Source organism: Camellia sinensis, chromosome 9 (genome assembly GCF_055761805.1).
Source record: "Camellia sinensis isolate YWXY chromosome 9, ASM5576180v1, whole genome shotgun sequence".
NCBI classification, from domain to species: Eukaryota; Viridiplantae; Streptophyta; class Magnoliopsida; order Ericales; family Theaceae; genus Camellia; species Camellia sinensis.
In genome coordinates, this window is record NC_138969.1 from 34964686 (window position 1) to 34988605 (window position 23920).

Here is a 23920-nt window from a genome sequence, read left to right on the forward strand (position 1 = left end):
ATCTTCTTTGGAGTGGTTTTTGTTGTCTTGTATCTTAGATTTGTTGCTTTACAGTGGCATATATGATCCCCACAAGCTTTCAGTGAGGCGTCACTTCAGAAATTCTATTGATGAAAATGATGTTTCATTGTTGCCCAATATAAAACCATACAAGTTTGTCAGACAAAAAAGTGACCATTCAAACACCAAAGGTTGTAAAAGGTTTATACTGATCGCGGTAGGAGGGCTGGGATCCTGGGATGAACCTTTGGATTCTGGGGAAATTTATGATTCTGTATCAAATAAATGGATGGAGATTCAGAGGCTGCCTGTAGATTAGAAAAGAAATACATGTTCTTGAATTGTTATACTAATTTACTATTCTAAGTGGTTATACATGTTCTTGAATTGTTATACTAATTAGCTGTGGATCAAAAATACTAATCACTAATTGTGAAGTGTAAATGGCATGTAAAAATTAGAAAAGAGCCAGAGAAATTTGTGCAGTGAGAGAATTTCTCTGGTTTGAATCCAGAGAATTTCTCTGGAGAGAAGTTTAATTTTCTCTGGAGAGAATTTCTATGGGACTGAAATTTCTCTGAACCAATTTTCTCTGGAGATTCAGAGGCTGTCTGTAGATTAGAAAAGAAATACATGTTCTTGAATTGTTATACTAATTTACTATTCTAAGTGGTTATACATGTTCTTGAATTGTTATACTAATTAGCTGTGGATCAGAAATACTAATCACTAATTGTGAAGTGTAAATGGCATGTAAAAATTAGAAAAGAGCCAGAGAAATTTGTGCAGTGAGAGAATTTCTCTGGTTTGAATCCAGAGAATTTCTCTGGAGAGAAGTTCAATTTTCTCTGGAGAGAAGTTCAATTTTTTCTGGAGAGAATTTCTCTGGGACTGAAATTTCTCTGGACCAATTTTCTCTGGACCAATTTTCTCTGGATTGATATTAAGGACCTTAGACATCATGAAAATATTTGATGTCCTTTATACTATGAAATCATAATATCAGGGACCTTAAAAAAAATACCCCTTATTTTATATATATATATTTTTTATTTTTTTTAAAAAAAAATAAAAATATAAAAAAATCACTTTTAAGTATTTTTTCAAAACAACCTTAAGAGTTTATCTACTGATCAGTTCGTCAACTCAACTCAAGTCATTGTTATTTTTATTTTTCTTCCTCACATGTAAGTAAAAATCACAATAACCTATTCGCATACTCATGCTCAAATTCTTATCTAATTTTTTTGTGAAATTATTTGGAATTTGTCTTGATATTTTTTAGTCATACAAACAAATCACAATTCCATTTTACATATTCTTCAAAAGTTCTTTTTTTTTTTTTGAAAAAAAAAAATCCAATTTTTGAACTAAATTTAATATTGATGTGACCTACCCTACACTAAAAATAAACTTAGAGGTTATTTGGCATGAACTAAAATAACATACATTTTCACCTTTTTATCTTTTAGATCGTATTATTTCTCTATTTTTTTACACATTTTTTTATAAAAAATTAAAAGATATACTTCATTCGTTTCAAAATATTAGTCCCTTATTTTATTTTTCATTATCTCAAAATATTAGTCTCTTTTCAAAAATCAAGTATAAAAATAATATAAAATTTTCATTTTGCCATTCTTTTAACAACATAAAAAATACAATTATGACATTAATATTCTTAAAAAAAATACGATCAAAGAATAATTTTGAAAAATCAATTTTTTAAAGTATAATAATTGTACTACCAAAAAAAGTTAAATTCTCTAAAAGAGACCATTATTTTGAAACTGAGGAAGTACTTATTTAGCGCTTCCAAACAACACTTTATTTCATACACCTCATTCCAACATACATTTAGGATTTTATTTTATTTTTGTGGTTACCTAACTTTTCAATTAGAAAATGAAAAAAGAAAAACCAATTTCAGGGCCAACCCGACCCAGTACCAGTTTATCCCTGAACAGCACAAACCCATGGCCAAGTACTTGAAATCGGGTCGGACACAGAGAGAGAGAGAGAGAGAGAGGGGAATCAATGACGGAGCCAAGACGACTGAGAGGTCACAAGGCCACCGCCACCAGCTGTATCGCCGCCCGTGACCGTCCTGGCCTCGTCGCCACTTCCGGCGACGTACTCTCTCTCTCTCTCTCTAAACATATACACATATATTTATATCAGTATTCATAGATATATGGTCACTTGATTGCTCAATTTGTTTTTACCATTTAGATTGATGTTATTCTTTGCCACTACCCTTGAAAGAAAAGGGGAAAAAAAAGAAAAAGAAAAAGAAAAAGAAGAAGTAAATATAATAGTCAGTCTTGGTGTCTTTGAACTTTGAGGAGGGTTTTGAATGAAAATGGGTTTTTTCTGGAATCAAGTAATTTTGATATATTTTTTTTATTATTTAATGGAAAATCAGGATGGGTGTGTTTGCTGGTTCGATATGCGGTGTAAAGATGTGTTATTTGTCATGAATGTTGGGGGTAATCCTATATCATCACTCTGTTTCAAGCCAGGTGATTTTTTATTTATTTATAATTTATTTTTTTATTAATTTGCTTGTGTTCATCATTGTTACTGTACTAAATTTAACTTACCTTCTATGTCTTGGCCTGTGAACTCTTAAGCACCTGCATAATAATCTCCCAATTTATACTGATTGTTTATATCAAGTTCATCTTGGAGAACCAGGTCTGTGAACTGTCCTTTTATGGCTCAACTCAAGGATCCAAAATGGTTTTATTGTTTTGTGCGAGACAAACAATGTAATTATCCAAATACAAGATAGATACCATTTTGAAAAACCTGCATGGATAGGCCAACAGTTAAGGGGGTGGAGTCTAGGGCCGAGCCATAAACTTGGACGTCTTTGTTTAACCCTCATTGATGTCACCCAAGCTTAACCGATAGCTTTGGTTTGTGGTTAATTGTAGGTATTGGATGGGTCCAAAGGGGCCTATTTTAGGGAGGTTCATTCATCTTCAAACAAAGAAGAAAAAAAAAAAAAAAAAAGCCTTTTTAAATGATAACCTCCCATTGCAATGAATATGATTGTCAAGCACTTTTTAGCTGACACTATTGATAGTTTTTTTTGAGTAATTTTTTTTTTTTTTTGGTAACATAATAAATCCTTAAGTGGCAACAGAGAGCATGCACCTGTATTTAGAAAAAAAAAATGGAGGTAAAATATAATAGGATAATAGCTAGATAGGGGAAACTGGTTTTACCTTCATTTCTTTTCCTTCTTTCCTTATGCGTAACTTGATGCCTACAAGAGTTAAAATTTTGAGCTCAGATTTTTTGACATTTAAAGTCTCTTTCTCATGAGCCATTAGAATAATAGTTAAGTAAAACATTTATTTTAGGTGTGAAATTACCAAATATATATTCGGTTAATTTTTAAGTGATATGTATCTCTTGTAAATATATTTTGTAGTTCAAATACTTAATAATTAGTTAAGACTTTAGCTTATTTCTGTGAAATGATTGTTGCATGATGCAGGAAATGAAGACATCATTTATGTTTCCTCAGGAACTGAAGTCAAGGGGTTTGATGTACATTTGGTAAATCTTTTATTTGAGGCATCTCTAATTCACTAAGTTTATTTATAGCACTTTGCTAAACAAATTTAGTATGATGGACACATGGAATATGTTATGCACATCACACGGTATTATTTTATCTTGTATTGATGGTCTTCTATTTATAGTTTCAGTTGATTTTTCTCAAACCAGTACGTGTTTTATATATTATAAGCATAACACTGTTGTTTTCTTATAGTCTCAATAAGCATTCTGCATTCTCTGCTCAATGAAAGAAAGCCGTGTCCTAACTAGTTGGACATTCTGCATAGAATTATTATTATTTTTTAAATAGTAATTGAAGCAATTATTGTAGTCGTAGAAACAGCATTCACCATCGAATCATTAAATCTCCTAAAGTTTCTACTTATTATTTTGTTTAATTTGTTTGATCTCAAGGGGTTTTATTCTGTAAGCGCCTAACTGATATAGCCTATGGGTAATCTTATTTTTCTTCAACTTGGTGTCTGAAACACCACAGTCCTAGCGTTCCTCTTTTGTCTTCCTTTTTTCTTTATCAAGTGCTTTTAATTTTAGTGATTGTAAGATATAAACATTTCATCAATCCTATATTTCTCCATATTCAAACTCCTTTCATTCTGGATTTTTTTAGTTGGGAGGCAAAAACTTATTGATTAAAAAGAACGACCAAAGGGTGAAAACCCAGGTAGCAAGGCTAAAATTTCTTCTCAGATAAACAAGAGGTTGATTTTCCCACCAAATATAACCAACTAAAATCAGAGACCAGCTTTCAAAAAAGGTTTTTTATTTTTTTTTAAAGGGTTGTCTACAGTGGACCAGTATTCAGTCCAATGGGTCACATGTTCCAATGTTCCAATTGTGGTACAAATCATGCTCAAACATCCCTCGGAATGTAGGATTGGATAATGTATGCCTTCATGGTAAACGAAAGCTGCCAGTGCAACTCACATATTTATAATTAATCTTCCCTTGAATTTCATATGTACCCATTGAATAACATAATCCTAGCTTCCAGAATATTCAACAATTCACTCCCTAGATAAAGATGATTATCTTTTCATTCTGTTTTTTATCACGAGGACGCCTTATTTGGTTCTGTGTGTGCTACAATTGGAAATCACGATTTTTTTGATACAAGTGTTTTATATTCTTCAACCCGACTCCCTCTCTCTGTTCTTCCTTCCTTTGCATAATGATTGCCATCTTTTTGTTTTCATGCTCATTTCTCTAGGCAAGATATAGTTATGCGGCACAAGTTACATACTTATCTTTTGTGTAGTTTTTTCCCTCTCTCTCTCTCTCTCTCTCTCTCTCTCTCTCTCTCGGTTTGTATTAGTACAGGCTGTGCTTTCCTTTTTAGTGTTGATTTAATATTGAAATGCGTAGTTTTGGTTACTTATATATATTATCAATTTCTATCTTGAAGGCTGCCTCATTGAAGTGTTTAGAGAGTTACAACTATAATAAAGAGGAGATAAATCAGGTGCACTTTCTATATAATTCTTGATTCCGAAATATTTTAATAGCCCTTTTTTTTTTTTGTTGTCCATTGTTTCTCATTATGATTATTGGTCAAGGTAGCTGTATTTTTCGTTTGTTTTAGACAAGCTGAACTAATGCAAATAAATTTTACTAACTTCATGGATTCTTATTGATTGATCAAAAGTGTATCTTTCTTCTTCTAAATTAATGTAAGCATGATTTTTTGTGTCATCACTTCACAACCAATCTTTATATAATACAATTCATGTTGAGAAATTCCATTAGAAAGAAATATGATGTCATTACGCTTACACATTTGTGTCTTGCAGATTGCATGCAACTCTAGGTCATGTTTTCTTGCTGCTGCAGATGATGGTGGTGATGTGAAGGTACGATAATTAAATGTTTGTCTTCAATCGTCAGTAATGTATTTTTATTGAGTTATTTACAGTATGTCACAGTTGTAGTGCTTTATGAAGGACATGCAACCTTGTTTTTCCTTCTTTTTTCTTTTGTAGTTTCTTTTCTTTTTCTTCTTCAGTTGTACTTGTTTTTCTTTTCTTTCATTATGCAACATATAGCCCTGGACAGAGCGTAATGACATAAAAGAATTCAAGTAATCAAACCCATTTGATTGCAACATGAGGCTTAGTTTGGTTTAGTTTGTCTACCATTATGCACAGTGTTACATGGACTCTTCTATTGCCCCTGTGCACCATGTTCACTAGATATGGAAGGTTAAGGAGGGTATGTGATATGTTCCTAACCTCCATACTCTGACTTAAATATTTTGATTCTCTAATGTTTTGTGATGTTTGAAGAAGAAATTCATATTTGATAGTAAAGAAAAAAAGTCTAATGGATGGGAGATAGAAATTTTTTCCCTCTAGTTCTGTTTAATTTTGGAAAAACTGCATTTAAGTGGGAACAAATCAAAATAATTGCACTTTCATGGAAGTACAACTCAAAACAAGTGAGAGTTGGGTCATAAAAGACCAAGTGTGTCTTTTAGGCTTTATTGGATAAGATTTTACAGAGATATGCTCTGGGAGGAAAAGTATGAGGATGAGGGAGGTCACTATGAAGTATAAGAGTGGTACGACTGATTGATGAGGACCTCCAGTGAGGTGCATTTGTGGAAAGGAGTTAGAAAGGATCGGGAGAATTCTTTTAAAGTTCAAACCATATAGGCCATCAGTGGGCTAGGGGGAAGATTGCCACTATTTAGTCTGTGAATAGAGCTTTCAAAAAAATCTTATTCTTAGACATTCCCCCTACCCAAAAAAATCATATTCTTAGGCCTCCCCCCTACCCCTGCCTTGGTATATATATTACATTTGTTCAGTCTCTCTCTCTCTCTCTCTCTCTCTCTCTCAAAATTTCAACATATATTTTAAGATACTTATCAAACTAGAAGAAACAGGGTTAATGTTTGGCAAAATTGTTTCCATGATTCATTTATTGACTCTGGCAGATCATCGACATTCGCCAACAAGGCCTCTACAAAACATTAAGAGCTGGCCATACAAGTGTATCCTTTCTCACTCATTTAACCCTTTTTATTTTTATTTTTTAATTTTAATTATTTTTCCATCTTTAGTCGGTTTCCAAGTAATATACAATTGGTTTGTCTGAAGAATGCAGTGTGTCTGGTATACTGATTGTCTCTTCTTTTCTTTCGCTGACTCTTCTATTTAGTTGTTGGCAAAATTCCTGAATCTCCTTTATTGTATCTCAAACCTTTCCAACTTATGGTAATTGTCTCAACCGTGCTCTTTAGATCTGTAGCAGTGTCCAATTCCTTCCCTGGAGACCTTGGGAAGGTATTTCTTGCTTGTTTTTGTAACTCTTTCAAATGCGTAAATTTTCTTCTCTCTCCCCCTTTCTCTAGTGTGTGCGTGCAATGTCATGCCTACTTGCACTATCTTCATCTACTTGCAAATTATAAGTCAACAGGTAACTCAACACTGCACTCAAAAAAAAAAAAAAAAAAAAAGGTCTAGTCAGCCTGGTTTGTCTGCCTTTTCATCTTGAATTCGTTCTTAACAATACTAGTATACTACCACAAACACAGATTATTATTCTAAGCATAATGGGATCATGAATGTGGCTGGCCACATACTCCCCAACAGGGAATTTTAGGGGAAAGCCAATGGGGATGACATTGACAGCATGCCTAAGGTTGGTCAATCCTGAGGGTTTTTTATTCACATAAGAAAGGAAAGGAAAATCTGTATTAGTAATATATTCAAGTTTTTAACTTTCTTTTAGGATTTTGTTTTGTACCTCTGTTGGGATATCATGGGAAAAAGCTTTGAGTATCGGATATATTATCTCATTATTGTTAAAAAAGGTGTCATGTAAAAGATTTTTTTCCAATCTATGTGCAATATGAAGGAAAAATAATACATTACATACTTCCTTGCATGCAAAGTTATTGTTTTTTTGTCAATTAAACAATCAAAAGTAAAAATTATTTACATGCTAATTTTATGTCATAATTGCAAATGCGATGAGTTTCAGATATCTTAAAATATGTGCGTGAATTTATTTTTATTGATTAGCATTTTGTGTGTGGTGTTGTGTTGCAGTCATTACCGGTGGACTTGATTCAAAGCTTGTGATGTGGGATTTCTCCAAAGGACGCCCACAAAAAATTGTTGACTTTGGTATAAGTCTTAATCCTTTTGTCTCCTTGTGTGCTCCTTGTTACTCTTTGTGTGAACTAATTACATTTAGGTTTGCTTCCACAGAATTAGTGGCCTTCAGAAAAATTTAGGTTCGAAATGCTAGCATGGATATGATCTTTTTGTGCTTCCAGCTCTGGAAAGACATTGCCCAATTTTGTGTCAATTTGTTCTGTTTAAATTCTTGTCAATATTACAAAATTGTGTTTCTCTATCCAAAGGATCCTGATCAACAGAATATATTGGTCATGAAAGTTTCGTGGTTAGTATATATCTTTATAGAAAGTTCGTAGTTGTTATCTAAAATCTTCCAAGTCAGAAATTCAGTTTGTAGTATATCAAAAGGATATGAAGTGACACAACAATTAGGTCTTTTGGGTGGTGGATGGCAGTCTAGGATTTTGCGTAATGCATTACTCACGATCACAATAGTATAACTTCATTAATGATGAAGTATTACGCCTCATTCAACATCTTCAATAGACTTGGCTTGGTGTTTGTTTTATTTTCTATGGAAACAAATAGGGTATTAATATGGTCCTAATGGTCAGATAGATTGATTTAAGTACTCTTGTCATCTTTCCTTTCATTTAGGTGTGCCTGACGCGGACAGCGGAGGTAGTGCAGGACAATGCTTGAATCCTGCATTTGTCCATGCAATTGCCGTTCCTGAAGTTGATATGGTAGATAGATTAGGCAAGGTATGTGTCGTAGCTAGGGGCGATGGTGTTGTTGATGTGATCGATATTGAATCAGAACTTACTGTTATTAAGTCGAAAAGTTCTTTAAAACCTCGGAAAGGCACTCAATCAAAAGCAAAAGGGAATGTCTCATCTGCAAATACTGAAACCCAAGATCAGAATGGGCGAAAGAAATTGCGTTTCGATTACAGTTTGGGAGGGCACACTTCTGCAGCATCGTGCGTGTAAGTAATTTTAATAGATCAATTACCAAAATTTGATTGCTCATTAATGTTCGTGTAATTCAATTAGGGCATTTTCAATGTTTGGGGAGAAAGGAAAGTATATAATTTCTGGTGGAAACGATAAATTGGTGAAGGTTTGGGATTGGGCCAGATATTTTGATGCTTCTCAAACTGGCAGCAACAGTGATCTGTTACATTTGAGCATTAGTTTGAGCAAGAAAGTGAGTTTACCCTGCATTTTTTTTTCACTGTCTTGGTTGTCGGTTTGTTAATTATGTATTCTTATTTACTGTTTAAGCTTCTTACCATTCACCTTGTATACCTGGTCAGGTCAATTGGCTCTGTACCACTCCAGCGGACTCAGGCAACCTTATTGTCTGCGACACATCAAAAGTGGTGAAGGTTTATACCATTGCTTAGATAATTGCACAGTTGTTGACTCTGGATTTGTTTAACCATAAAGCAACGCCTATCCGGGTATACTAGAACATTATTTTTTTGTAAGGTTGTGAAGAATGTTTTTTTATTTCTTTGCATTTGGGAGTTTGGAATTTGAGCACATCTGGGCTATGTATATAATTTCTCAACTGGGATAACTGTTCTTGAGAAACATAATCGGGCAACCTTTTTTTTCAGGCACATGGAGGACCCTCAGGACGACGATGCCTGTAGGCCTATCAGAGTTGACTGAAATGGGTTGGCTCTTTTAATCTGAGCAGAACGTACATTCAAACGATCTAGGTATCTGTAATGTTTCTGAATCATAAATTTGGAACCGTGAAGTCAAATCATGGTTTAAACATTTTACAAGTGGAGAGTGCTGTATGATGGAAGGGATGGAACCTTATTGGATAGTCTAAATTTTTGTATCTTAGTGATTGCAACCAAACATATATCTAAATGATCCGGGTTTGTATATTACAATTGAAATTATCTAGTTTTAATTTTGTTCAATCTTTAAAAAAAAGACACTCACAATAACCCTAAATGCAACTTTCATGTTCTTGGTAAGATATTTCTGAGATTCACTTGAATTGACCTGCCTATGTTTTATACATAATGGGGCTGTTTGGTGCAGTTAATGGGGCTCTGCATAGTCGTTGATGCAACTCTTGCGTACAATTTGTTAAGTTGGAATAGTTTAAATAAGTAGGAGGAGGTACTTTTAACTTCTTCTTTCTGAATCTGTACTAAACAGGCCCAATATACAGTTGTGTATTACCACTTACAATCACTTGCTACCTCTTGGATGCCTACTACCACTTACAATCACGAGGATGAGGTAAGACAGGGAGTCACCAAGAAGTATTCATCCCCCTGAAACCTAAACCGAGGGAATAGATGAAATGGACATTGATCTATGGTCAGGAATAAACTTCTGGGCATAGCCATCTTTCACTTTGCAGATGTTGTATCCCTGTAAAAGAGTGGTGGTGGTGGTGGGTGAGCTACAATTGGGATAATGGTATGGGGTCAATTTAGACTGTTCACAATATTTTTGTTTTACTGGGGAGAGTGAATCATTCAATGTTAAAATCGCACTAGAAATGTAATATTCATTTTCAATTGGATTGATAAGATGGCCTGAAAGGTCAGAATCTGGATGAATATTGGGGAAGATCTATATCCAATTGTTTGAGAGTGATTGAAGCATGTTGGAGAAGAAACATGCCATATCCCATTGATTGACACTGATTTTGTGAGGATATTGTATCATAAATCAGTATAAAATGATTTGCAACCATAGATGTGAAATCTATGTAATGATTGTTCAGTGATTGATTCTGTAGCCGATTCAATATCCATAGTTCAAGAAACAATATTCATAGTACTAGATTCAATATCCATAGTTCAATATACAATATTCATAGTACTAGATACACACAACGTGAATTTGGTGCTTGAATTCTATACAATGTGTGTAACCATATCTTTTGCATTGTCCTACAATCACAAGATCAGGACCCCATAGCGGTGTTTAATTCGCAGATAATACCATGTTTGGTAGCACTAAATTGACCTGAGACGTAAAAATTTATGATGCTACCCCTTTATCCTCTTGCATATGAAGAATTATGGGACTTTCTATTTGCACCCCAAAAAATAGGTTAAGCACCTCAATTTAATGATGTATTTTTTTTTTTTATTACTATTAAGTCTCTATTTAAAATGACCAAAAAGTACTTGACTTTGAAAAAAGTGTAAATAAAAGTATTTTGGACATCCCATTCATCATCAGTCTCAATATTCATTTTCTCCCTTCTCTTCCTACTTTCGTTACTTTGCATCTTCATACTCAACTTTATTTGCTTTAATCCATCATTCTATTTTATATTGAAATCAATAATGGATAATAAAGAAGATGTTTCCAAAAAATTTTCTATAAAGAAAATAAGTTTTTAATTGTTGTTTATCATTTTTTGTAAGTTGGTTTTCCCTAATTGATTCGGCATTGAATATCTGAACAAATTTCACATGTTTGGAATTAATCCAGACAAATATATTTTGTTTGGTATTGAGCATCCATATGAAAGAACTAAAACCAATTTTTTTTTATGTTCAACACTGAGTATCCGAACAAATTTCGCATATTTGGAATTAAGTATCCAGGCAAATATATTTTGTTCGCCACTTAGGATCCATATGAAACAACTAGAACCATCAAATCTCTATCATTGATCTACATGTACAACTAATCTTCTCTTCCAAATGTTTTTCCTTGGCAAGACCTGATTGTAAAATAATAGTGAAGGAAGATCTTTGATAAAGTGAATTCCTTACATTGAGGCAAAAAAAAAATATTAAGAATAATAATCTTCTATGTTTATATATAGTATTTTATAGATATCATAAATGAAATATATCTAATAATAATTTTCTCTCTCCTAAATGTATGCTATAATATATATTATCATAAAAATTTATAAGGATAAACATAAGAATACTTTATAGATTTGGTGGGCTATAAGTCCTCTAAATGAGATTTACAAATAAATCTCACTAAACTAATGTTTGTTTCTTGATTTTTGCAAGTGTGACACGACTTAAATTTAATCATCACAAAGTATCATGTCACATGTACATAGTTCTTATATTGCGAAAAAAATTCAAATAAGAGAATATTGAGAGATTAAGAATGGCTCATTTAATATATTTTACAATTTCTCATTTATTAGGACATAAACAAAACCACATAATACTCCAAAATTATAGAATAGTTTTCAAATTTTAGATAATGATAATAATAATTTATACAGATATGTATCTATGTAAGGTTTGTTGACACAGACAGTAAGGTGGTGCAGGCTCAGGTTGAGTCTTTTTTGAAGGGGGTCAGGCTCAAATATGGTATGTATGGCTAGGATGTACCAAGCCCAACCTTTTACTCCTTTCTTCAAACTCCCGCAATTTTTTAAATCTTCCAAATAAAGCCGTTACACACACACACACTCTCTCTCTCTCTCTCTCTCTCTCTCTCTCTCAACACATCATGACATCAACCTCCACCCTCCACCCCTCTCACCACTACAAAAATGGGTGCACCACCACCACCACTATCATTGCATTGCAACCAACATTTCCGAATTTGGGTCACTGTTTTCCATCCTAGTGAGGACAAGAAGAAGAAGGAAACCCAAGTTGGGGTTGGGGTCGGGGTTTTTAAGGGGTTTTAGAGAGGAGGGGAGTGATGGAATCTGGGGGGATACCTATTTGCAACACATGTGGTGAAGAGGTAGGGTTGAATTCGAATGGGGAAGTGTTTGTGGGTTGTCATGAGTGCAATTTCCCCATTTGCAAGTCCTGCTTTCACTATGAGATCAAAGAAGGTCGTTCTTCGTGCTTGCGGTGTGGGGCTCCATTTCATGGTTTGTCTCTCAGATTTCAATCTCCTTTTAAGTTGAATTATGGTCAAGTTTGTGTATCGGCCGATATTTTTATCAACTTTATTTTTAATGATCCAGTATACTGATGGAAATGAAAATCAGTTGTACATGCACTACAACAAAAACAAACTTTAGTGGCACTATACTAGTGGCATATTTTTAAAAAATGTCACAAAAAATGATATTTAGTGGCACGTTTTTGAAAAATGCCACAAAACGACAAACATAAAAGGCTCTAGTCACATTTCCATGAACAAATGTCACAACACTACAACAAAAACATATTTTAGTGACACCATACTAGTGGCATGTTCTTAAAAAATGTCACAAAAAGAATATTTGGTGGCATTTTTTAGAAAAATGTCATAGAGCCACAAACATACAAGGCTCTAGTGGCATTTCAATTAAAAAAAGTGTCACTTCACTACAACAAAAATGTCACTACAACAAATTTACACTTTAGTGACACTACACGAGTAGCATGTTTTTAGAAAATGTCACAAAAATAAAAATTGGCATTAAATGTTTTAGAAAAATGCCACAGAACCACAAAACATATAAGGCTCTAGTGGCATTTCAATAAAGAAATGTCACATCAATTTTATGACATTTTATAAAATAATGACACAAAAAATTATGTTCGTGACATTTACCAACAGATGCCACTAAACTTTAGTTGCAATGGCATTTTTTAAAAAATGTTAGGACACTAGGTAGGTGCAAATTACTTTTTATGGCACTTAGGTGAAAAGTGTCATAAACAAATATTTTATAGTATTTTGAGAAATGCCACTAAACCAAAAACTTTTCAAGCTTATAATGACATTTTTGAAAAAACAAAAAATGCCAATATATTTTCTAAATTTTTAAAATGCAGTAAATGATTAAAAATAAATAAATTAAACTCAATATACACTACAGGAAAAAGCATATTCGGCGACTAAATTTCCTGACCAAAAAAATTTGGTCGCTGAAAGTATAACTTTCAGCGACCAAAACAGTATTAGTTGCCAAAAGTAATGCTTTTTGGCGACTAAACAATTTTAGTAGCCAAAAGTCTACAATTGGCGACTAAAACTAAGTTTGGTCGCTGATTATATGGGTTTTAGTGACTAAAAAAGTTTTAGTAGCCCAAAGTAAAGCTTTTTGGTGACTAAAAAATTTAGTAGCCAAAAGTCTACAATTGGCGACTAAAAATAAGTTTGGTCGCTGATTATATGGGTTTTACCGACTAAAAAAATTTTAGTAGCCAAAAGTAAAGCTTTTTAGTGCCAAAAAAAATTTTAATAGCCAAAAGTCTACAATTGGCGACTAAAAAATAAGTTTAGTCGCCAAAAGTGGTCATTTTTAGTGCGGGAGAAGTTAAATCCTAAGGCGGGAATAAAAATTTTTCGTGACCAAAATTTTGGTAGTTGAAAGTGCATCTTCGGCGACAAAATCCGATTTTGGTCGACAAAAGTTAAGTTTTTTAGCAACTAAAAAATAATTAGTAGCCAAAAGTATAGAATCGGCGACTAAAAAATATTTTTAGTCGCCAAAAGTGGTCTTTTTTTATTTTGGTAGTAAATAGTTTATTTTACATAAATTGTGTTCAATAAAATAATTATATTTATACATATACTTTTTATATTAATATGGATTAATGTACTATAATCATGTGGTGCTATAAAGGTGTAGTGGGAAGAGTGTGGTGTATAAGGTTTATGGTGCGGAAGGTTGGCAGTTCGGGTCTCTGCAAGAGCGGATCAAATTGTTCTACAACGAATTATCGTCATGAGTGGCACTTGATAGCGTCACGAATAGTGCCTAATATGACATTAAAGTGTCACTGAAAGGTTTTAGTCTTGATGGTGTAATGACACTTACAAGTGTCACTAACTCTTTTTTTAATGGCGCTTGATAGTGCCACAAATAATATCTACCGTGACATTAAAATGACATTGAAAGTTTTCAACCATGATGGTGCAGTGGCACTTGCAAGTATCTACTGTGGCACTCGTATCTACCGTGGCACCGATAGAAGTGGCACTTGTTCAAAATGCCACAAGACCAAAAAATGTCATTAGAAGAATAATTTTGTGGCACTTTCAAATGTCACTAAACTAAGAAAATGTTGTAGTGATGGGCCGGTTTGGATTATCAAAAAGCCTTTTTTTTTTTTTTTTGCAGTTTATATTTTAAAAACCTGATTCATGATACGTAGCGCTCAATACTCTCGTTAATCATGCTGTCAGTTGTTTTTTGATGTACTGCCCAAAAAATTTCAATTCTTTTTCCAACTACCGTGACAGTGTCAAATTATGCTGTCTATTCTGTTTATTGAGTACTTTGCATACCGATTACTTGTTAATTTCAATTTTTTTTTTCCAACTAATGTGAGGGTGTCAAATTATTTTTCTAAACAAGTATGCATATTCTCTTATACTATATATATATATATATATATTATTTTCCTTTTATAACTGTTATAATTGTGTTTCTCATGAGTTAATACTATAGACTGAATGCATGGTTGAATTGTACAGAGAAATCCACAATGGCTGATGTTGAAACAGAGGTATCTGGAAATCATTCTACAATGGCTACTCACCTCAATGACATGCAGGTACTAGTTTTTGTACGATCCTCTGACATTTCCATATGTGTTAAGAGATGAATATTAATAACAATTGCTTTCCGAGGAATTATTTAATCCCTTCCCCGCTTCCCTTTTTTTTGCTTTAAAAGTATTGGTTAAGAATTTAACGTGTTTCTGTACAATACTTGGTACAGGATGTTAATCTTCATGCTAGACACAGTAGTGTGTCTACGGTGGACAGTGGTGAGTGAATTGAAAGCATCTTGTGATTGATTTGGCCTCTCCATTTTTGTTTATCGAGAACAGTTTCTAATTTACCTCTCTGGTGTAATCATTTTCCCTTGTGAAGAACTACATGATGAATCTGGGAACCCGATATGGAAGAATAGAGTGGAAAGTTGGAAGGACAAGAAGAACAAGAAGAAAAAGGCTGCTAGTAAAGTTGTTGAAGAATCTCAAGTTCCACCTACACAGGAGATGGAAGAAAACCAGCAGCAGTAAGTGCATGGAAAATTAGAGTAATTTCAAATAGCTAAAAGCATTTTGAATTTAAAACAATTTTTTTGTAAGCCCATTTATTTTATTTTTTCAAAAAACATAAGTTGGTTTAGGAATGGAAAATATTACTTTAGGCAATGGTTTAAATTTTTTCCAACATGCTTTTGTATTTCATGCATTACATCAAGCTGTTTATGATGTTGGAGGTTAGTGAGATAGGTATTTGCTTGGATGGTTATTGTTTTTAACGTGTTATTAGCTTACATTTTAGCTGAAAGGGGAAAAAAATCGTCGAATACCACCATTCCATTAAAATTCCAAATAGAATGAAGTCCTGTCCTTTACCCATTAGAGAAATTGTTTGTACAATATGCTCCAAATTTATGGAATCAACTTGATTTGATTTTAGTAATATACATGTCTTATTGAGATGTAATGATTGCTTGTGCAGGTCAGGAGATGCGGCACAGACACTTTCGAAAGTAATTCCAATCTCAAAGGGCCAACTCTCGTCATACAGAGCTGTGATCATTATGCGGTCGATTATTCTGGTCCTTTTCTTCGAATACAGATTAACACATCCCGTTGATAATGCATTTGGTTTGTGGCTCACTGCTGTCATTTGTGAGGTCTGGTTTGCCATTACCTGGGTGTTAGATCAATTCCCTAAGTGGTGTCCCGTTAATAGGGAAACATACATTGACTGGCTATCTGAAAGGTATACATTTACAGCTGCCAAACTTCAAAGATAGGGTTAACGGTAAAAGATCTAGCTCTCTGAAAATAATTGATTTCTTTGTATCTAAAGCTCTGTTTGGGATCTCGTAAATAAGCTGTTTTGGGGATAAAAAGCCAAAAGCAAGTAAGGCTGCTTGTGAAAAAGAATATTTTACCCTCAATACTTAAAATAATTCCACGTATCTCTGCAAGGGCTTCACAATACTATAAGGGTAATATGGTGATTTCTCACCAAAAAATAAATTTGAAAAGAACCCCCGCCCCCCACCCCCCCAAAAAAAAAACAAAACAAATTAGTAATTACCATAGGGCATGAGTTATTTTAGATGCTAATTAAAACAACAGTTGCCAAACCCCACTTAAGTTTTAGCTCTATATGTAAATTTAGAGAAAAGTTAGGAATTATGAAAATTTTTTCATGAAAGTAATCATGAAAGAGTTATGATCCTTGGATTACCTTGATTAATGTGTGGTATTTTATTCTACGTGTAATCCAAAAGTTATAAAACTTTCATGATTATTTTCATGAAAGATTTTTCATGACACCTAGCATTGCTGGTAAATTTATCTTTTGGCTTATAAGTTGAACACAACCTCCTAGGGAGATTGCACGTGCCCATTCGCCTCAGCAAGGTAAGTACCTGTAAAGTGGGAGCCTTCTGCACTGGTTGCAACTTTTACTTATGCTTTTCACATAAAATAATTTGTTCCAATTAGAATATTTCTTCACCGGTTGGTTTTATTTTTTTATTTTTTTAGTGGCTCTAATAATCTAATTGAAAACTCAACCATAAATCTCAACATTAGGACCTTGGTACTGTGAACATATGATGATTTTCTCACTTTCAATCCAGATTTGAAAGAAAAGGTGAACCCTCAGAGCTGGCTGCTGTGGATTTCTTTGTCACTACAGTAGATCCAACGAAAGAACCACCTTTGATAACGGCAAATACTGTTCTTTCAATCCTTGCCGTGGACTACCCTGTTGATAAAGTCTCCTGCTATGTATCTGATGATGGTGCATCCATGCTTACATATGAGTCTCTTGCTGAAACCGCTGAATTTGCAAGGAAGTGGGTCCCATTTTGCAAGAAATTTTCAATTGAACCACGTGCACCCGAGTTTTACTTTTCACAAAAGTTTGATTACTTGAAAGATAAAGTGCAAGCCTCTTTTGTGAAGGAACGTAGAGCAATGAAAGTAAGCATCCAAATCATATCCATTTAATATCTAATCATTTGGATGCTACAACATGTTAAACTTATTAACACCGCTACATCCACACACAATTTGCTCAGCTTGAATGCACACAATTGAGACTCTGACCAGTAAGAGTCTTAATTGTGTGCATTCGAACGGAACAAATTGTGTGTGGATAAATCATTAATCTAAACTTATGGTGTCAAGTATTTATATACTATTAATTATCTAAAATCATAAATTTCGCCATTGGCTTTATTTATTATTGCAGAGGGATTATGAAGAATACAAAGTGCGGATAAATGCTTTTGTAGCCAAGGCTCAGAGGACACCAGAAGAGGGCTGGACCATGCAAGATGGAACACCTTGGCCAGGAAACGACACAGCACACCACCCTGGCATGATTCAGGTTAAATCAGTTGGTCAATTATTATGTTTTAGTTTATGCATTTAGTGAGTTTGAAATTTTATTAAACTTGACTAATAATAGTTAATTCCATGTAGGCTTCTTCAGCTTTTTGTACAACTTCGGGAAGATTTTTATTCCAAAGTGTATCTAGATTTTGAATATATATGGAAGTGCTTAGTGTAAATATGAATAAATTCACATATATATATTTGGATATTTTGGCATATCACGTTTCTTGTTTTCCTTTAATCAATTGCTTCAATGAATCAATAGCTTTGTCAAGATGCATTTACTTTACATTCTTAGTACCGATCTTCCTACTAAGTAATCCATAAAGTTAATATTTTGAATTTCAAACATATAACTTGTTTTTCATCTTCCAGGTTTTTCTTGGACACAGCGGTGCCCATGACGTAGAAGGAAATGAAGTTCCTCGACTGGTTTATGTCTCAAGAGAGAAGAGACCTGGCTACAACCCTCACAAAAAAGCTGGTGCCGAAAATGCTTTGGTATATATCTTCATAAATTATTCAAGAGAAGTCTTTTTTTTCTTTTCATACAAAATTTCTAAGTGCTTCATCTCATTAATACTCGATGATAATTGGTGTCTTACAGGTAAGGGTGTCTGCAATTCTAACAAATGCACCTTACATCGTCACCCTTGATTGCGATCACTATGTTAACAATAGCAAGGCAATTCGGGAGGCAATGTGTTTCTTTTTGGATCCACAAGTTGGTCAAAACGTATGCTATGTGCAGTTCCCTCAGAGGTTTGATGCTATCGATTGCTATGACAGATACACAAGTCGCAATACAGTCTTCTTTTATGTAAGTTTAAGATGGCATAGTAGTTTTGTAAATCTCAATAATGATAATGTTACAGCTTATAGCACCTTATAGCAGATGATAAAAAAATGAGCAATACTACGTATCTCGAATTTGAGCTTGACTCGAATGGCTTAAATTTCATTTTGCCGATCGTCTGGCCGGTCATCCGACAAAAATGCTGATAGCTGCGGTCGACAAAGTGACAACCGCGGTAGACAAGTGTTTCACCCGGCCATCCGGGTGGTCGTCCGACCAGTCGACCGGTAAACACAAATTCAAGCCATTCGAGAGAGCTCAATTTGAGGCACCAAGGATTTCAGTAAAAAAATACACAAACCAACACAACAATGTTGCATAAAAATACTGCATCTGAAATTAGGTTTGTTTTGGAAAATAGGTTAAAAGTTGACTTTTTAGTTTTTTTTAATTTTTTTTGAAAAAATGTGTAAAAAAGTAAAGAGATGATATGACCAAAAATAGGTCAAAAGTCAAAAAGTGGGTTAGCCAAGTTCCCAAAATAGGCCTAAAACTGTTGTAAGCTATTATTCATTTAGTGGTCAATATTTCACAAATTTTGGCCATTAAAAATCACTACAACATATAAGAATTTTAAAAATCAAATTTTTTGATTTCTAATAGTGAAAATTTTGTTGCAAAAAATATTTAAGGACCAATTTCTATCATCGTAAAAATAGTTAGGGTCGCCCCGAAAAGTCAAAAACAAAGCTTTTAGCGACAAAATTTTGAAAATATTACTAATAAATACACTTTTAGGGACAAAATAATTTGGTCTAAAAATAGTTTATTTTTTTAAACAAAAAATTTGGTCTCAAAATGATAATAATTCATAACTAATGTCCAATTTTCGTTGCTAAAAATCTAATGACGACACTTTTTGCAATAAAAATATTTGGTCCCTAAAAAATAATTTTGTTTTAATCTCTAAAACTTTAATTTTTTGTAGTGAATGTTTTAGTGTTGGTAAAATAATGATGCGACTATCTTTGTTTGGCTACAGTGTAAAAAGTCACATTTTTTTCAAGAGAAGTGATCGAGACTCCCTCCAATCACCACCCCCACTACCCCACACACACGTGGCGGGTGGTGACTGGAGGAGAAGGAAAAAAAGAAAAAGAAAAAAGAAAAACTGGCCAATCAAAGAGAGAGAGGGTCAAAAGGGATGTCTCATTGAGAGGGTCCAACTTATTTTCTTTTTTTCAAACTTCTTTATATTTGGTGATTTCTTTTTCTTTTTCTTTTATTTGTCCAAAAATTCAATTTTTTAAGTTTGTCTAGTCTAAAAGAATCTAAAATGCAATTTGCTTTTGAAAAAATCTATAAAAAAAAAAAAATCACTATAGACAACAAAAAGCCAAAATAAGTCCATTTTTTAGAGCTTTTTTTTTTTTTTTTTTTTGTTGTTGTCGTCGTCGTCGTCGTCGTCGTCTTTAATGAACTTTTTAAAAGGATATATATATATATATATTTTAATTTTCAGTTCTTCTAGTCTAGTCTAGTAGGACTTAAAAGTAAAAATTTTCTTTTAAAATTTAAAAAAAAAAAAAAAAAAAAAAAAGAAAAAAGTCAACAAAAAAATTGTTGAAAATGCAATCGTTAATCCCACTATCAAATCTCTAATTTTGCTCTCCCAATTTCACCCTTACGTTGTGTTTGATTGGAGGATTTGAGAAGAAATTTGAAAAGGAAAAGAGAAAAATTAGGTGAAATATGAATAAAATATACTTATATTTCACCTAGATTTACACACCTTTTCCCTTTCATTTTTCAAATCCCTCTCTAAATTTTCCAACTGAACACAACATTAACGATGTGAAATTAAGGAGGCTAAAATGAAAGAGAGAGACACAAGTGTGAAACCGTTTCCCATAGGACACGGCATGTCATTGGGGTGGAATTGAGAGGGCAAAATTAAGGGGTGTAGTATCATTCTTTAAAAACAGATGCTATTGTGTTTCTCTGTGGTTGATGTGACAACGAAAGTTACACATTAAGACATTATAAAGATCATGAGTTGTTGTGGAATTCAAGAATTCTTTGTTTTTGGTTTCAGGTTAACATGAAAGGATTGGATGGCATTCAAGGACCACTTCATGTGGGGACAGGTTGTGTTTTCAATAGGCAAGCACTTTATGGCTATGCACCTCCTTTTTTGCCCGGCTTACCCAAGTCTTCTTCATCTTGCTCATTGTCCGGAAGCTGTTGTTGTTGCCGGCCCAAGAAACCCACCAAAGATCTCTCAGAGGTTTATCAAGATTCGAAAAGGGATGATCTAAATGCAGCCATTTATAACCTCAAGGATATCAACAGTAAGTCTTAAGACACTTGGCGAGTACTCAGCAACATTTTTCCCCTAACATGACATACTTTCGGCTGTCTTTTGCAGCTTATGATGAGTTTGAGAGGTCACTACTCATCTCCAAGATGAGCTTGGAGAAGACTTTTGGCATGTCATCTGCATTTATTCAGTCGACACTGATGGAGAATGGAGGAGTGGCTGAATCTGCCAACCCAGCGACACTGATCAAGGAAGCAATTCAGGTCATTAGCTGTGGGTATGAGGTGAAGACTGCATGGGGAAAAGAGGTGGGACTTTGTATCCATGTTGTAGAATTAGAGTGTCATATAGATTCTAGCTTTCCTACATTTAGGCTGTGTTTGGATTTAGGATTTGAGGAGGGAAAGGATTTTAGGTGGGATTTTTTGTTTCAGTCACTTTTCCCTTCCCATTTCATTTCCATCCACAAATCCTTCATACAAACACAGCATCAGCAAATCGGATTCAGATTACAATCTTCATCTACCTTTCGTATTTCTCTTCCAGTCAATTTTCTTGCAGGCTTGGTACAATGTGGCATTTTGGTTTTACTCCCTAACTGCCTTGATCTTTTTTTCTTTTTTCTCTTTTGTGAACAAGTGTCCCAGGTACAGCAGAAAAGAGAAAAACACAAGGCACTTTTCACCGATTTCATAACACTATTTAGTAAACAATTTTCATCACAATCTCGATGCAAACCAATGCCCTGGGACCACTGATTAGCATTTGCTTATATTTTTCATTGTTATGATCTTTTTGTTGTTAGTTTCACCGCATCAACCTTCACGTCTTTTAGACTTTCACCATTTATGATTCAGAAAACTTTTTGAATGTATTTGTACCATTTTGTCTTCCTAGATTGGCTGGATATATGGGTCAGTGGCTGAGGACATTTTGACGGGTTTCAAGATGCACTGCCGCGGATGGAGGTCTATTTACTGTGTGCCATCGAGGACTGCATTCAAAGGTTTGGCACCAATCAACGTGCCTGATCGGCTCCACCAGGCTCTCAGATGGGCCCTTGGATCTGTCGAGATTTTCTTGGGTAGACACTGCCCTCTCTGGTATGGATATGGAGGAGGCCGCCTTCACTGGCTTCAGAGGATGGCATATATTAACACCATTGTTTACCCGTTTACATCTTTCCCTCTCCTCACTTACTGCACTCTGCCAGCGATATGCCTTCTCACTGGAAAATCCATCATTCCCACGGTAATTATTCCTTTGCACTTTCAAACATTTCAAAAGCATGTTTTGGTTGTATTTTGATTTTTTCGCTCTTAGTTTGTGAAAAAAACCAAACTTGTTTGGCAAACAGTTCTTGGAAATTGGTTTTGAAATGTTTTCAAATTTTCGAAAACTGTCTTGTTTTTTTCACTAATATGAAAATGATATGAAAAACGATAGGTATTTTAAGTTTTTTCATTGTTTTTGTATCCAAAAGCAAAGAAAACAAAACAGATAAAACTTATGCAGATTAAATATATATATATATATATATATGGACATCCATCTAACTATTTGAAATACGAACATGTATGAAACATTCTCTTGTTTAACTTGAACTTTTGAGACAAAAAACTGTCTATTTTCAAATTTTAAAAAATCTGTGTTTTTTTTTGCACAAATTTGAAAATGATATGAAAAAGGATATGTATTTTCAAAGTTTTCGTAAAATTTTTGTTTCCAAAAACATGAATTATCCATTAAACTTACTCCAAATATCATTCTTATTACCTTGATGCAGCTCTCAGACCTAGCAAGCATATGGTTTCTTGGCCTCTTCATCCTCATCATCGTGACCAACGTGCTCGAACTAAGATGGAGTGGTATCGGCATTGAAGATTTGTGGCTCAACGAGCAATACTGGGTGATTGGAGGTGTTTCAGCCCATCTCTTTGCTGTTTTCCAAGGTCTTTTCAAGATGGTTACCGGCCTCAATGCAAACTTCACCGCAGCTGAGTGGACAACAATTTTGATCCCTCCAATATCACTTCTTGCTCTCAACATGGTTAGTGTCATTGCTGGATTTTCAGATGCATTGAACAGAGGGTATGATGCTTGGGGTCCTCTTCTTGGCAAGGTCTTCTTTGCCTTTTGGGTGATCCTTCACTTGTATCCATTCCTCAAGGGTCTAACGGGTCGACAAAGCCGGACTCCCACCATTGTTGTTCTTTGGTCGGTGCTTTTGGCTTCTGTTTTCTCTCTCGTTTGGGTCAAGATAAATCCATTTGTGACCAAAGATGATAGTAGTGCAACCATGGTGCCAAGTTGCATTTCCATTGATTGTTGAATTACCAATAAGAAATTTCAGCCACATTTTGGTGCCAAGACCCGGGCGGGCTTGGTCCAATACTCTTGGTCCTTCGGCAAAATCTTAAAAAGGGGCTTGTTTATATTTAAATCTTAATTTAAATAATATTTATTAAATTTTGGGCGTTGTAATTTTTTTTTTTTTAAATTTATGTTTCACCTTCTTTGCATATCTATTCTTGTAAATTAAGTCAACATTTACTGAATTTCATTTAGCCTTTATTATTGAGGGCCTATATACAATGAGAGTTTTATTTTACTGAATCATTAGAGACGGATTTTTTTGTCTTTTTTTTAACAGGCCTTTGGACAAACAGCTCTTCTTTTTCTTTTTCTTTTTTCTTTGTTTATGGTGCATTTTGACAAAGATAAAAGAGGGGGGAAATATAGACCTCGAGAAAATTGGAGACTGAGACTCGCCCAAGGGAAGGGTTGGGCTTGCTAAAAGATTAGTTGGGAAAATGGCATTTTGG

At 34.1% G+C, this 23920-nt stretch overlaps 1 protein-coding gene across 1 annotated transcript; it reads left to right on the top strand.

Moving 5' to 3' along the window:
* Positions 1–1880: 1880 nt before the first annotated feature.
* LOC114263875 (cellulose synthase A catalytic subunit 8 [UDP-forming]) lies at positions 1881–23708 on the top strand. The gene is made up of 26 exons (XM_082888906.1): positions 1881–2133; positions 2426–2522; positions 3509–3570; positions 4997–5053; positions 5382–5441; positions 6527–6583; positions 6833–6875; positions 7644–7721; positions 8334–8664; positions 8732–8885; positions 8995–9066; positions 9863–9946; positions 11922–12012; positions 12330–12530; positions 15074–15153; positions 15321–15369; positions 15476–15623; positions 16076–16342; positions 17217–17562; positions 17834–17971; positions 18355–18480; positions 18587–18799; positions 20871–21126; positions 21204–21403; positions 21993–22346; positions 22882–23708. The coding sequence occupies exons 1-26, from the start codon at positions 2038–2040 to the stop codon at positions 23425–23427; spliced, it is 4206 nt and encodes a 1401-aa protein (XP_082745032.1). The 5' UTR covers positions 1881–2037; the 3' UTR covers positions 23428–23708.
* The last annotated feature ends 212 nt before the right edge of the window (positions 23709–23920 follow it).